Below are 14,595 nucleotides of genomic sequence, written 5' to 3'. Positions count from 1 at the left end.
TGACAGCAGGCAGGTCTCTGTGCATCTTTCCCCACCTGCTAAGCATGGTATGGTGACAGGCAGGTGTCTCAACTCTGAGGCTTTTAGCTGAGCTGCTTTATTCCAGCTCCTAGCTCCTACTTAGTCTGTCATTGTCCTCACGTCACATTGTGAAGAACCTAGTAGTCCGTAGAAGCAGGTGTGACAAGAACAATCCTGTGAACTATTGGAATGTTAGCTGACTCTGAATCATCCAAAGTTTCCTGGGGTCCAAAACTAACATTTTCAATATGTTCCCACCATGTAGACCCCAAATCCACCAGGATTCCAGAGGGTGAGTCCACCATGACGTCAAGATAGGTAAGAAAGCACATCCTCCAAGGCATACTAGGAGATTCTACTTTCTATCATGGCACCATAATGGTCAATGGTACAATAGGATAACATTGTTCATAAGAACTTCATGAGGGTCTATTCTTACCAGGTGATAAATAGATTCTAACGCGTGAGCAGTTTACTCTACATGAAACAGGGAAGACGACACCAGAAAAACAGGGTCCCAGTGTAGTCTTGGCGGGCTTTACCCTTGGGCACCCCATGAATACCTTGTGACATCCCAGGGAGACTGTGGTAATGGACAGTGTATGGAAGTATATGTTCCTACAGAGGCTCATCTATAGAGAAGGTCAGACAACAGCGGTCACTAGTAGATAGGCTATGGATAGAGGTGGACATGAGAGTGTGGATATGGTCTGCTTTGGTGAGAAAAATGGCCACAGGGTGGTCTGGATTTGGAGGCTATGGTCCTGGATAAAGACCTGGAAAAAGCAGAAACCAGTGGCTTCCTGGAAGATGTTTAGATCAACTGAGCACCTGGAAAGGACATTCTCCACCCTGTTGGTCTGCCTGCAGGCTGTGCAGTGTGTTCCAGGTTCCCAGCTTTGTGAGGAGTCATCCATGCTGAAGTGAGCTTTTGTGATGCAGTGATCTTTCAATCCTTTCTGTTCCTGTTAGTAACCCCTCACCCATATTCCTGCAAGTAGCCTCAATAAAACTCATCAGTTCACCAAGTTGGGCTTTGGTGGTATCTGTAATTTGTTCTATGGTGGGCTCCTTATCTGAGGTGAGTTGACGTGTGTAGCATCTCCCCAGTAAAGGGTTTGTTGTATAACAACCATCAGGCCTCCAGTGTCTTCTGGGATCAAGACTGGACAGGCTTGAGCGCTCACAGAGGCAAGACAGGCAAGACTTCAGGTGACAGAAGAGGCAGCACCATGCGTCACTGGGAAGCCAGCTACCTCTCGAGAGAACTCTGAGAATGACGGGTGAGGGTCCTGCCGAGCCCACAGCACAAACAACAAAGATACAAGGTCAGGGGGAAAAAAGTGAGGCCAAAAATAGAGTGAGAGCCATAGCAGACTCTGACAACGGTTTCTGGAAGAACTAACAATTAATCTGTGAATCCAAAGTTTAATAACATCTGCATAATAAAAGGGGACTAGGAAGACCTTAGTCTCCCAGGAATAGGCCAGTCTTGTGACCCGTAAGGCCAGGCGAGAACATCAGGTGTCGGAATAGGAACGAGCACAGTCTTCGTTGCCAGCCTCAGCATCAAGCCGCCTGTTTAGGAAACAAAGCAAACACTGTAATACTCAAGCATTTCATGGCCCTCACCCACTCTAGGTTTTCCACTGAAGATTAAAGCCACAAAGGGTCAGACCATGGGGACTGGGTAATGAGCAGTGACTCAGGTGACAGCTCTTGCTATTCACACCGTCCACCCGCTCCTAGCTCACTGTCTACTCAGAGTCCCTCCTACAGCCACCACGGACAAAGCTATAAAAGGATAGTATATACAGCTCATACAAGAGCTAAAGGAACACCGAGGACTGCTAGGACCTTATGCCCGTTCAGTAAAGGACTCTAAGGACCAGCCTTGAAAGGATAGAGGCATACACCAGTGTCCAGGACTGATGCGGGAGCAGGGACCAAAGACACTGAGAAGTGGCGGTTTGGTTCTTTAAATGCAAGTGCCCACTGTAGCAGAAGCACCATAAGGAAGCAATGATTCAGGGGTATGACGGATCTCCCCGTACAAGGCGACGTACCTAGCAAGCTCAGCACTGCCCATTCTACTCCTCCGCACTCTCTCCGGACAGGTCCTCAGGCTCTTCAGCATCATCATAACCCTCTTCCTGCATCAGTATCATGGACGCTGTGGTCTTCTCTTTCTTCTGCACAGGGCCAACTTCAATATCCTCATAGACACCATCTGACTGTTGATGCCCCAACATTCCACAACCTATGGAGACAGACCATCACAGAGTCTTCCAGAATAAGCATTGCTCTAGTTTCAGCCTGCCCTCCTGGGACCTGCAGCCTCCTGTAGGATGAAACTGCTCATTGAGATCAACCACTGACTTCCACAAACACGTGGGCTCAAAGTTCTGACATGGGGCTGGTGGGTTTCAAGGCCTGATCTCATCCCTGAAAGATCCCACTGTGAGACAGCACAAAGCATGGAGGAAGACGTGAGGGCGCCCTGGGTGTGTGGACTGTCCCTATCTAGCCAACTTGGAAGCATAGAGAAAAAGATCCCAGCATCTTCCAGACCACACCTTAGGGTTACCCAGAATCTGTCTAGCCAGTGGCTACCAGAGACCTGCAAGAATGCAGGGTAGTGACAAGAGCAAGATGTGCCTGACAGGGTCAGGATCTCGTACAGCTTCCCCCAGTTCCCTGACACATTTCCCCCTGAAAACCATACCGACACATGTCATACCCAGGCAAGCATCTCTGATGTGGCACCACTGAGCTGCCATAACCAGGAAGACAATGCCCAAGAGGCAGCCAAGCACCAGGCAGGCAATCTCAGGCAGGGTCCAGACCTCAGCAACGGGTGGAGAGGACAGGTAAGGAGCTGTGAGGCATAGAAACAGCCGTACTTTAATTGTATGGAATAAGCTGACCCTCGGCTTAAATGACCTCAGCCTTGCAGAACAGGGTTAGGACACCCAGGGAAACTAGATCTCCAGAATATCTGAGAACAGGCTGCTGCTCATGGGCAATGGTCTAACGATTTATAGGGGAAACTACCCAAGAAGGAGATCCCAGATGCCCAGCCTCAGATTAGAGGAAGGAAGAAATGTGGGTGGCTATGGGGATGCCATAGGGAGATACAATAGAAATGATCAAGAGTGAGGAGCCAGACCTGGGACAAGGATAAAAGACACAGATGTGAGCACAGGGCAGGGCTTGGGGATCCTCACTCTCCTACCCTCCGCTCTGCACTGGACAAAAACTGTCCACGAGAACACAGCACACCAAGGCCACCCAACCTAGTTCCCAAATTAAAGGCCCTGAAAAGTGAGGACTTGTGACTTCTGCTCCTCTGGTTTTCCATGCAGCAGACACAGGGGAGGCCAGAACTTCCATCCCAGAGTGATGACACAGCCCAGAGCTGACTCTGGTGCTGTGGTTGTAGCAGCATGGCTTTCCAAAGTGGGCCAGTCAGAACTGAGCTCCACTGCAAGCCCTCTGGGTGATGGGAGGAGAAAGGGCTGTATTGAGAAAGATATGCTTACACAATGTGGTGGTGGTGGGGACACCTGCAAGAGAAAATATGAGATGGGGAAGGCTCAGCAGAATAGATATGCCCATACCTAGCAGGTAGCCTCAACCAGCTGCCAGCTTAGCATGAGTCATATAGGATTATGGGAAGCTCCCAGTAGAACCCTCCATCTCAGGGACCAGTACCTACTGATGAGTCTTGAGCATAAAGAGCAGCTAAAGAAATCAGTCTAGCAACCCCATCCCTACTACTACCACCGGCTGCCAACTCACCTGCACACCGAACACCTGCATCTTCCTTGTGTGTGCAGTCTCCATGTCCCCACAGCTCAGACTGGCAGGCCTCCAGGGTCACTTCACTGCCAAGGCACTCCACCTCATCTAGCCACACAGGCCCCAAGCCGCGGCCAAAGGCAGCCTCTCCCAGAGCAGCCAGGGCCTTGCCACAGCCCAGCTGCCGGCACACAACCTCGGCATCCGCCAGATCCCAGGAGTCGTCACACACCGTGCCCCACGAGCCTGCATGCCAGAGCTCCACACGCCCAGAACAGCCATCCTCACCCCCAAGCACACGCAGTACACTGCCCTCTGGAAAGGAGGCAGAGATCACTGTGTTGCCCATCTGATTTGGGCAGGTGGGCAGGAGGCTTGCAGATGCATACCTAAGCAGCCAAGTGGAGAAGAACAGTTAGGGGTCTGTGCAGGGTCCTGTGGGCCTACCTGTGACGGTCCTACAAAAGAAACACAGCCCTTGGTGTTAAATGTCCTGTGACGCTTGAAACGGAAATGCTGACAAACTCGGCCTCCAGCCTTGAAGCTCGATCTCAGCTCCTTTTGGTGGCTTGTCAGAACATAGAAGCCTTTACTGGGGCCCACTCTTGAGCTATCAGAACCTACCTTCACAGTTAATCCAGACCTCCTCCTCCTGGGCGCAGGAGTGTGGGTTCCATGGGGCAGAAGGGCACTGCCACAGGGTGACATTGTGTAGCTTTCGACACTTGATATTGTCCACCCAGGAGATTCCCAAGCCAGCTGCGGGAGATGGCCTGTTCTCCAGCCAGCCCTGGTCCCCACAGCCCATCTGTCTGCAGACGATATTCAAGGAGGTGTCTCTGAGTGTGTTGCTGCACACAGCACCCCATGACCCATTGTAGAACACATCCAACCATCCAACACAGCCGCTGGTGCCACCTCGCAGCCTCAGAGCCACGGATTCTGCAGAAGAAGCACAGAAGACCCTGCTTCAGACTCCACTGGCATTTTCAGAAGGAAAGGGCCAATCCAAGAAACTCATAGGCACTTAATAGCCTCTGACCCAGGTAGGCTCTGGCGTCGCCTGCACATGGCTTTTTCTGGCTCCCAGAAACGATGGAAAGCAGAACACAGGTTCCTTGGAAGGAATTAAGACAATAAAACCAAGCAGTCCCACTCAGGGCCTCTCTTACAGTTTGAATATTAAATACCCACAACAGGATTGTTGAAGGCTTTGTTCCCAGGTGGTGGCAGTATTTGAAGGGGTTCTAGAAACTTTAAGAGGTAGGGCCTAAGTAAAGGAAGCAGAAAACCAGGTTGGTGCCTTATCCATGTCTCTCTGCTTCCTGTCCACCGTAAGGTGAGCAACTTTGCTTTCTCTCTGCCTACACATCGCCCAGAAACCAATCATTTACTGAAAACTCTGAAACCATGAACCCACATCACCCTTTCCTCCTTTTCAGATATTCTAAGTATTTTGTCACAGTGATGAAAATTATGACTTATATAGCACCAAGGAAAATTAAGTCTATGAGAGTCAATGAGAGGTCTCTGCTCTTGATTGCAGCATGAAAGACAGTAGCCAGAGCATGGAAATGATAGCTGTGTCAAGAGACAGATGAATACAGGTGTTTAGTGTAGATTCAGGTATGGGTAAAAAAAAAATAAAGTTATGCACAAAAGAAACAGAGACAGAGGTAGAAAAGAATATTTCCAGCCTTCTGAAAGGGAAGCTAAGGGCTGCAAAGGTGACCCAGAGCTTAAAGCATCTTGCTGCTCTCCTAAAGGACCAAGGTTCAGTTCCCAGGACTCACAGAGTGGCTGTCAAGTGCCCATAGCTCCAGTTCTAGCCTCCCCAGGCACCGAGGTACATACACAGTGTACACACGTTCATACAGACACTCATACAGATACATAAAATAAAAAAAGTCAACCTTGTGATTCATGACATCATAGATAAACCTGAAGGACATGATATTAATTAAAATAAGCTAGGCTCCAAAATACTGCACATTCACTCTTACATGTGTGATTTTTTTAAAGTCATGTATATAGAAACAAAATAACATAATGGTCAGGATGGAGATACATGCCTTGCTCCTACAAATTTATAGATGGATATCATCATAAAAACAACTTTCTCTTGACAATATGTCTCAGTTGAGTGTTTTATCCCGGATTTAGTTCCAGGTAGATACTTTACTGAAGTTTAGTTTCTGTTTTCTTGGCTGCAGTCTGAGTTGATGCCCATACATGTCTCAGTAGCTGGGATTACTGGCGTGCAACACCATATCCTGGGAAAGTCACCACATTTACATGTAAGGTGTTTTTAATAAATAAACATATGCACACTCCTACCATCTCTTTAATTAATCTTATAATTGTTTGTCTATTCCTTCTTCCTGCTTGCTCTTATTCATCTCTGTGCTCTAGCAGTTTGAGCTAACAGGCTAACAGGTGAGCAGTTACACATTTGCACAAACATGGAGATCCCACTGTCTAGAGCAGCAGGAAAACCTGCTAAGGCGGCCAGGAATTCCTGCTGCTTCTCCTGAGAACAGTAACAAAATAGTAAAGTTGAGAATATGACCCCAAACATGATCTGATCACCACTAATAGCCTCAGAGGCGGTCTGAAGAAATTTTGTTCTCCAGGACACAGTAAGACAAAAACCAAAATTAAGAACTGGAGATATCAGTTGGGTATGGTGGCACATGTCTTTAATCCCAGCACTCAGGAAGCAGCAAGCTTTGTGCAAATGTGTATCTGCTCACCAGTGTTAGCCTATTCGCTCAAACAGAGCTAACAGCACAGAGATGAGCAAGAGAAGGCGGGGGAAGAAATAGACAAACAACCATAAGGATTCTTGTGAGTTCAAGACCAACCTGGTCTACATAGAGATCCAACACACCTAGAATGACCAAAAAAGGCCCAGTCTTTTTTTTTTATTATTAATTTATTCAGATTACATCTCAATTGTTATCCCAGCCCTTGTATCCTCCCATTCCTCCCTCCCTCCTGCTTTCACCCTATTCCCCTCCCCTATGTCTGTAACTGAGGGGGAACCTCCTCCCCCATTATATCAAAAGACCCAATCTTTTTTTTTTTTTAATTGTCTTGGCTGCTTCCATTTCCTAGCTATTATAAATAGAGTGGCTGCAAACTTTGCCAAGCAAGTATCTCTGTAGTAGGCTATTGGGTCCTTTGGGTATACACCCAGGAAATAGACTTGCAAATTCATATGGTAAAAATTCATTTTTAGCTTTTTGAGACGTCTCCACACTGATTAGATGCCCTTCAGCTGATAAATGGGTAAAAAGAATGTGTCACAGATACAGAATGGGCTGTATCAGCTATAAAGAAAAATGAAACCATGAAATGTGCAGGTAAGTGGCTGGGACTGGAAAAATACTTTCCTGAGTGAATCCCAAACCAGAAAGACAAAGGCCACAAAGGCTCTCTTCTATATGGATCTCAGCTCTAAATCTTTAGGTTGGAATATATAACCTGAAGTAACCTGAAGAAATCAAAAGCCAGGAGAGCAGAAAGGAACTGTGGGGGCAGAGGGGAGGGGGGCAGGGGAGCTTAGCGAAAGAGAGGGAAGGGAGGATAATACACAGGGAGAGAGAGAGGAAGGAGAGAAAAATAACACTAAGGGTGTGTGTGTGTGTGAGTGTGTGTGCCTGTGTGTGCGCGTGTGTGTGTGTGCGTGTGTGTGTGAGTGTGTGTGCGTGTGTGCGTGTGTGTGCGTGTGTGTGAGTGTGTGTGAGTGTGTGTGTGAGTGTGTGTGTGTGAGAGTGTGTGTGTGAGTGTGTGTGTGTGTGAGTGTGTGTGCGTGTGTGTTTAAATGGAGTAGAGCCTATCTGCAGAAAGAGTTCTCTCTTGAGATCAAAAGGTACCCAAGCCATGCATTTGATAATCAGCTGCTGCAGGAAGTGTCCAGACACAGCACTCACCTGAGCAGAACACTCCCGCGTCCTCCTTGTGCCTGCAGTCGTGTTGGCCCCAGCTTCCTGACTGGCACTCCCATAATGAAGTCTCATTTCCCAGGCAGTCCAGCTCATCCATCCAGATGCGCCCGGTCCCTGACCCAAAGTGGGCATTCCCTGGAGCACTGAGGGCATGGCCACAGTCCAGATGCCTGCAGACCACTTGTGCGTCCCGAAGATCCCACGCATCATCACACACAGTGCCCCATGAGCCCTGATAGTACACCTCCACACGCCCAGCACAGCGGCCTGGGCCCGCAGCCAGCCTCATGCGCAGGCTCCCTGAAGAGAGACCAAATCTCATATACTGGATACCACGAGGGAGGCTGTGCGAGTGGAAGTTACACACTCACCAGAGCACACCACGCCTGCGTCCTGCAAGGTCCCAGCAGGCACGAGCAAGGATGTAGACACATTGCACTGCGTCAGGCGAGTCTCAGCACCCAGGCAGCGCACCTGGCTCAGGCCCACAGGGACTGTCCAATGAATGGGGGCTGGAGCATTGTAGGCTCGCTGTGGCTCTCCGCACCCTAGCTGCCTGCACACCACGCTGGCGTCACGCATGTCCCAGGCGTCATCCAATACGCGACCCCACGAACCATCCAGGGAAATCTCCAAACGGCCATCGCAATGACTCTGTCCATCTCTCAGCCGCAGGATATCTTGGAGACCTGCCAGGAACACGTTGAAAGGGAAGAGGACTACCACGCCCAGACAGCCCCACTGTCTCTCACCCGCTGTCCGCCACCCCTACTGACCTCCCTCCCCCACAATCCTACTGCTCCCTGCAATCACCTGAACAGATGGTTGAAGCTGAATTTCCGGGGACACAGGGGTGGGCCCCCAGAGTGCTTGCTGGACAGTGCAGCAAATGAGGCTCTGTCCCCACACAATGAAATACATCTGGCCAGATGGAGGCTTCCCCACCCCCAAAATGTCCTCCTGGAGGTATGGATACTGAATTGCCACAGTTGAGTTGGTGACAGAGAACCATGGCATCTGCCAGGTCCCAGTTGGCAGCACACAGGGGTGCCCAGGCCCCTTGCACTTGGAGTTCCACGCGGCCTTCACAGGCACTGTTCCCATTGACCAGCCGGAACTCTGCAGAAGAGGCCAAATCAGAACTGCTCCATCCCAGGCACCCAGCTCATGACCCTACTTCTCTGGGTTCTTTCCACTGCACGTCACTTGATAAAGCCCTTCTCTCTGCAGGCCCCCACCCACTTTATTATCAATAACTGGCTTCCGCCCAGCTGCAGAGAAGCCAAGTGTTGGCAGGTTACACATCCGTGTGCAATCAGTGCCCTTCCCACACCTTCTCTCCTACCTGAACCAGCATAGTCAAAGCTTATTGGGAATACGGTCATCCTCCAAGCCAGAAGCCTGTATGGGCGCTGCTTAAAGCCATGTAGTGTGGGTCACGGAGGGAGGAAGATGGTGAGGGAGGGGTAGGGACTTTGCATGCAGAGCCCGCACAGCTACTCACCTGAGCAGGTGAGTGCAGCATCCTGGTTGTGGCCACAGTGGTGACCAGGCTCCCGAGGGCAGTGAAACAGCAGTGATTCATTCCCCACACAGCGGAAGGCTTCTAACCACACAGGCCCTGAGCCCTGGCCAAACTGAGCACCCCCAAGTGTAGACACAGCCATGCCACACCCTAGCTCCCGACACACCACATGGGCTGTGGGCAAATCCAGATCAGCGTGGCAGACGGTACCCCAGGTCAGTCCCCGAAGAACCTCCAGGCGTCCAGCACAGGAATGCTCTCCACCCACTAGCCGGGCTTCCACGTGTCCTGTGAGGGCAGACATCCCGTCAGACAGGAGGCCGATGCTCTCAGGTCAGCAGCCCTGAGCCGTCTGTCTTCTTACACCACAAGAGTCTGCAGCCAGGGAAATTCCTCTGCTCAGGCACTATTTTGACACTGGCAGAAACTGTCACCCAGAGAGGTCAGAGTTCAGGCTCACCTGTTCCATGCTCACATTTGTCCCAATCTCTGCCAGTCCAAGACAGCGGCAGCCACACCCTCAGAGGCACTATCAAGGACCCCCAGACCATATGAATACCCTTTTGTGGGCACTCAGAACACAGTCAGCACCTGTGACATCCAGGGACACACATGTGTACTTTAGGACTAGGAAAGACTGATGTGCAGCCCACTCCGACATGGATTGACCACGAAGAAATCACAGAAGAGACACCTTAGACCTGCACTGTCAGTGCCTCTTTCCCAACTATCTTAGCCTAGGGTGTCATACTGGCCCAACTCCACCCTGTTGAAATGATACATTAGACCTGGTCACACTGCCATCTGCTAGCCCACTGTGGGGCACTTTCTGAGCTCTTCATCTCTAGATCCCTGTCAGAGAGAACTATGAAATATAGACGGTGCTGGGGGTTTCAAGGCGGAGTTCAAGGCTATGATTTTCCTTCAACTTCTCCACCTACTTTGTCCCCAGGCAGCAAGCTGCTGTGAGAACCAGCCATGAGAGTTAAGGCCCACTCCTGTGCTTTCTTGTACCCAGGCATCATTCTGGGGTCCCCCTGGCAGCATAGGATCAGTAGCCTTACCTGAGCACACCACCTCTGCATCCAGCCGGAGGTCGCAGCCGCCACGTAGTTTGTTGTTGAGTCTGCAGTTGCGGATGGTGCTCTCGGTGCCCTTGCAGGTCATGTACTTACTGACACCCACATCGTGACGGGGCGCCTGGAGCACATGGCCACATTCCAGCTCACGGCAGAATACTGTGGCCTCCTCCATGTGCAGGCCACAGAAGCGGTCCACTCCATTTGAATTTCTGATCTCGGGGAGTCCTGCACAGGGACTGCGGCCCTTCACCAGCCTGATCTCCCGGAAGGTGCCATCTATGGTGCACAAGTCCAAGATAGAGAAGGTAATGACCCTGCCAGTCACACAGCCATGCAGAATCAGCACTTGGCTGGGTGATATAGGTCTTTCTACGTGGGAATACTCATCTTTCCCAGCCACATACTCTAGGCCTGGAAGCCTGCAAGGAACGACAGCTCAAACCAGTCTACCCTTCCCCAAGAACTCAGACCAGGTCCTGACTTGGCCAGCTAGGGAACAATGACGTGGTATCAACCAGGCTTCATTCAGGCCAGTGGTCTGTGGTCATCCCCTTTAAAGTCTAAATCATATTTTAAATACTTGTTCTGTCTCTGTGTGTGTGTATGTGTGTGTGTGTGTGTGTGTGCATGCGTATGTGTGTGTGTATGCATGTGTGTGTGACTGTATATAGGCATGAGTGAGCGAATGCAAGTGCCTGTGAACATCAAGAGCCATTGGATGTTAGCTGGTCTACATGGATGCTGGGGTTCAAATTCAGGTCCTTTTCAAGGACAGTACTCAATCTTAAGGGCTGAGTTGTCTCTCCATCTCCCAAAGCACTTTTTTCTGGTTTATTTGGGTTTCGTTGGTTGGTTTTGGTTTTTCAATTGTTTTGTTTTTCAATACAGGGTTTCTCTGTGTTTCTCTGGCCATCCTGGAATTCACTCTCTAGACCCCGCTGGCCTCAAACTGAGATCCACCCATCTCTGCTTCCCAAGCACTAGGATTAAAGGTGTGTGCCACCACTGCCCAGCTAAAGCATTTTTTTTAACGAAGCCTGAAACCTTGCTTGGCGCTAAGCCCCAAGATCCCATGGGTCCTACTGCAGCCACAGGATGCCTTATGGGGTGCAAATGAGCTCTCAGAGGCAGCAGATGGCTCTAGAAGTCAGCTGACTTCATCAAGGCTAAGATTGGCCTCTCAGTCATTTAATTGGAAACTTTCATTACATGCCTACTGCCGCTCCTGGAGCAATCTAAGAGATCAGTGGGACCCACCCATGGGCTTCGCCCTACTTCACGTGTTGCCTCTGCCTCTCCCTGGAAGCATATGCTCCACCAACCAGGTCTGGCCAGTTTTGTTCACAGCTAAGTCACCAACCCCTGGAACAATGCCTGTCATCTAAGCATTTGTTGAAAGAACCAGAGGACTCCAGAGACAAGAGATGGTGACCTCTAACAAAACGTTCCCATCTGGAACCTCTGACAGAGAGGCCAAGGCTGAGGCATTCCTCCGACCCTTCCTCTCACCCCCCCCAGCCCCCCAGCTCCACTTACTTGCACAGAGAGCCACCACCACCCACTCGTGGGGACAAGCGCTCTGACTCCACGCCCCGAGGCTACACTCCCAGAGAGATGTCTCATTGCCCCAACAGGATACATTGTGCAGCCAGGGCCGGACCATCTCTCCAGGCAGGGGTACATACTTGGGGGCACCCACGGCAGGGCCACAACCCAGCTGCCTACACACCACAGAGGCCTCTGCCAGTGTCCATTCTTGGTTGCACAGGTGGCCCCACTCCCCTTGGTGTCGGACCAGCACCACTCCATCACACGGGCTCTGTCTGTTTGCCAGCCTCAGGTCACCTTGGCCACCTTCAGAGGACATGCCTGGTGAAAAGAACAGAACCAACCAGGGTCTGGAAGACAGAAGCCACAAAGTGCATTCATCCTAGCTTACTTCTAAAGGCTTGCCTTAAGTCTTCGACTGCAAAGCAGCTCTTCCTGGAAAGGTGACAGGCAGGGGTTACACAGAGACCAGGCCAATCTCCCACACTTCCCTCACATACTTATTATTGCCTCCAGCTCTGAATCCCAAACATTGCCATGATGCCCCAAAAGAAGTAAAATCCCTTTGTCCTGCTAGAATGGCTTCTTCTACCCAACACTACCCCCAAATGTCAAAGCCCCACTCCCACTGGAGACATATCCTCCCAGCTCCCTACCAATCTCCCCTACTGGTGCCACCCTCATGATTACCCACTGCAGCATGTCCAGTGTCCATTCAGTTAATCCCTGCACACCACCACTTCTATAGACTCCTCTCCCCACAATGCAGCCTCTGACTGCATGGGTCAGCCAACACGCCATTATCCACCAGTGCTCCCATCCCAACACTGCCTCCAGACCTCTGCATTGCCCCATTCTTGATACCCACCCTAACCCCTGCTAGTGCAGAAAGATACATCCCCAGGAGGAAATGTGACTACATGCCCACCCTGGGCAACTCCAGAGCCATTTATAAAAGGCCTTATAAAGCAGAGAGAGAAAAAAGAAGGGACCCCTTATATTCTCTTCCACTGGAGGGAAGCTTGGGCCTCCCTCTGGGTTGTCCATCACTACAGCCCCACCTTGCCAACCCTCCTCATCTGACTTGGCCTGCTCCTCCTTGGAAGTAGTATGTTCTGGCCTGCCTCATTAGCATAAAGGCAAATCATTACGACCCACAACCCCACACCCAGCTGTCTTCTTCGGGGGCCCCAGCATGTCTCACTGTCTGCAGCTGCCCCCATTACCACTGGGTGACATCAGTTCAGCACCATGGTCACCTCCTTTCTTGGCCCCTGGACAACCAAGCAGGGAAAGGTTTGTCTCACTGAGCTACAAGGGCCATCCTCTCCTGCCACAAGCCGTATCTTCAAATGTTCTCTCCCTCCCCACCCCTCACCCCCCATCTCTCTCTCTCTCTCTCTCTCTCTCTCTCTCTCTCTCTCTCTCTCTCTCTCTCTCTCTCTCTCACACACACACACACACACACACACAGACAGCCTGAGCTCACTACTACCTCCCATGTTTTCCCTTATGTCAGCCCCTGCATATTCCCTAGCCCAGAATTCCAGCTCTCTAAGACTTGATACTGCTCAGCGGCCAGACTCTCACCATCCTGTGGCACCAGCACATCTCAGCAGGCACTGGACAAAACAACCTCTACAGGACCCATGGACTCACGGCATTCAGTGTCCATGCAGATCACAGGGACTAGAAACTGTGTTCTATTTCTGATGATGAGACTTTGGCTTAGCTCTGTGCCTGGGTTCTGAACTCAGGCTTGGGGTAGACTTGCACTTCCGACATGAGAGGAAATATACCTTTGCGTCTCACAGCTCTCTGGCCCCAGGGAAGTCCAACTTTCCTCAAGATGAGTGGGAAAGCTGCTTATAGCTAGAAAGTCTCATGCCACAAGGCCTGAACACGCAAGATCTACTGCCCCCTCAGTGTTATGTATATAAATATGCAAAAAAAACTTACCAATAAGAGCTGCCCTGAGCATGAGAAGAGGCCCCAAACTCAGGGTCCAGAGAGTTGTCCTCATGGCTCCACAAAGTTCAGAGCCTCAGCAGTGACAATAAAGGAGACCTTGTCCCAGAGTCAATTATGTAGATGTAAGGGAACCACCAGCCTGTGTCCAGTGGGTGCAGCAAGAGCCTCTCCACAGCACATCAGCAGCTCTGCATCTCCGTCTGTAGCAGAGCAGCCAATGATCTTGCTGGCCCTGAGCACCACCAGACATGAGCAAGGGGCCGGGGTGGTTTCCTCCCATACTGATAACTGCTGAGGGAGAGCCTCGCCCAGACCCTAGCACCAGACAGGTGGCCCGACTGACTTCACCATATCGGAGTGAAAGCCTATGTCTGTGTACCCCACCCAGAACCCTTCACCAGCACAGAACGCATACACAAGGGAAGTATTTCCTGTCGTGCAGTTGGCATCCTTGGGGATTCATAGAGTCCCAACTAGAACAGAAGAATGAGACAGACCAGCTCGGTCAAGGAAGCTGTCATCGGTAAATAAAGTCCACAGAAGGGGCAGCACCGTGACCAAGCCCACCAGGTGCTGGCCTACTCAGAAGCTGTAGGGGATCCAAGAGTCTCATGACACCAAACCAAATTCTCTGAGATCCACAGAGGACCACCTTGCCTATGAAAAAACCAGGAAACTCGCAGCTCGGTGATAAATG

The 14,595-nt window shown here is 50.8% G+C and overlaps 1 protein-coding gene across 1 annotated transcript; it reads right to left on the bottom strand.

Moving 5' to 3' along the window:
* Nucleotides 1–2,111: 2,111 nt before the first annotated feature.
* Nucleotides 2,112–14,012, bottom strand: Scart1 (scavenger receptor family member expressed on T cells 1). The gene is made up of 13 exons (XM_051145101.1): nucleotides 13,887–14,012; nucleotides 11,916–12,248; nucleotides 10,362–10,655; nucleotides 9,277–9,585; nucleotides 8,586–8,891; nucleotides 8,144–8,461; nucleotides 7,758–8,072; nucleotides 4,447–4,764; nucleotides 4,212–4,280; nucleotides 3,823–4,137; nucleotides 3,564–3,587; nucleotides 2,762–2,899; nucleotides 2,112–2,281 (listed from the first exon to the last, which is right to left on the bottom strand). The coding sequence occupies exons 1-13, from the start codon at nucleotides 13,948–13,950 to the stop codon at nucleotides 2,112–2,114; spliced, it is 2,973 nt and encodes a 990-aa protein (XP_051001058.1). The 5' UTR covers nucleotides 13,951–14,012.
* Between the last annotated feature and the right edge of the window lie 583 nt (nucleotides 14,013–14,595).

Source organism: Acomys russatus, chromosome 5 (genome assembly GCF_903995435.1).
Source record: "Acomys russatus chromosome 5, mAcoRus1.1, whole genome shotgun sequence".
NCBI classification, from domain to species: domain Eukaryota; kingdom Metazoa; phylum Chordata; class Mammalia; order Rodentia; family Muridae; genus Acomys; species Acomys russatus.
This window is presented reverse-complemented; position numbering and strand designations above follow the sequence as displayed.

What these genes read in the sequence shown, in the direction of transcription:
- Scart1 (XM_051145101.1), bottom strand. Translation starts at nt 13,950, where the DNA reads ATGAGGACAACTCTCTGGACCCTGAGTTTGGGGCCTCTTCTCATGCTC. An exon ending in TGCTGCACTCACCTGCTCAG is followed by an intron (nt 8,892 to 9,276) that starts GTGAGTAGCTGT and finishes CCTCTTCTGCAG; the next exon opens with AGTTCCGGCTGGTCAATGGG. An exon ending in CGCAGGCGTGGTGTGCTCTG is followed by an intron (nt 8,073 to 8,143) that starts GTGAGTGTGTAA and finishes GTCTCTCTTCAG; the next exon opens with GGAGCCTGCGCATGAGGCTG.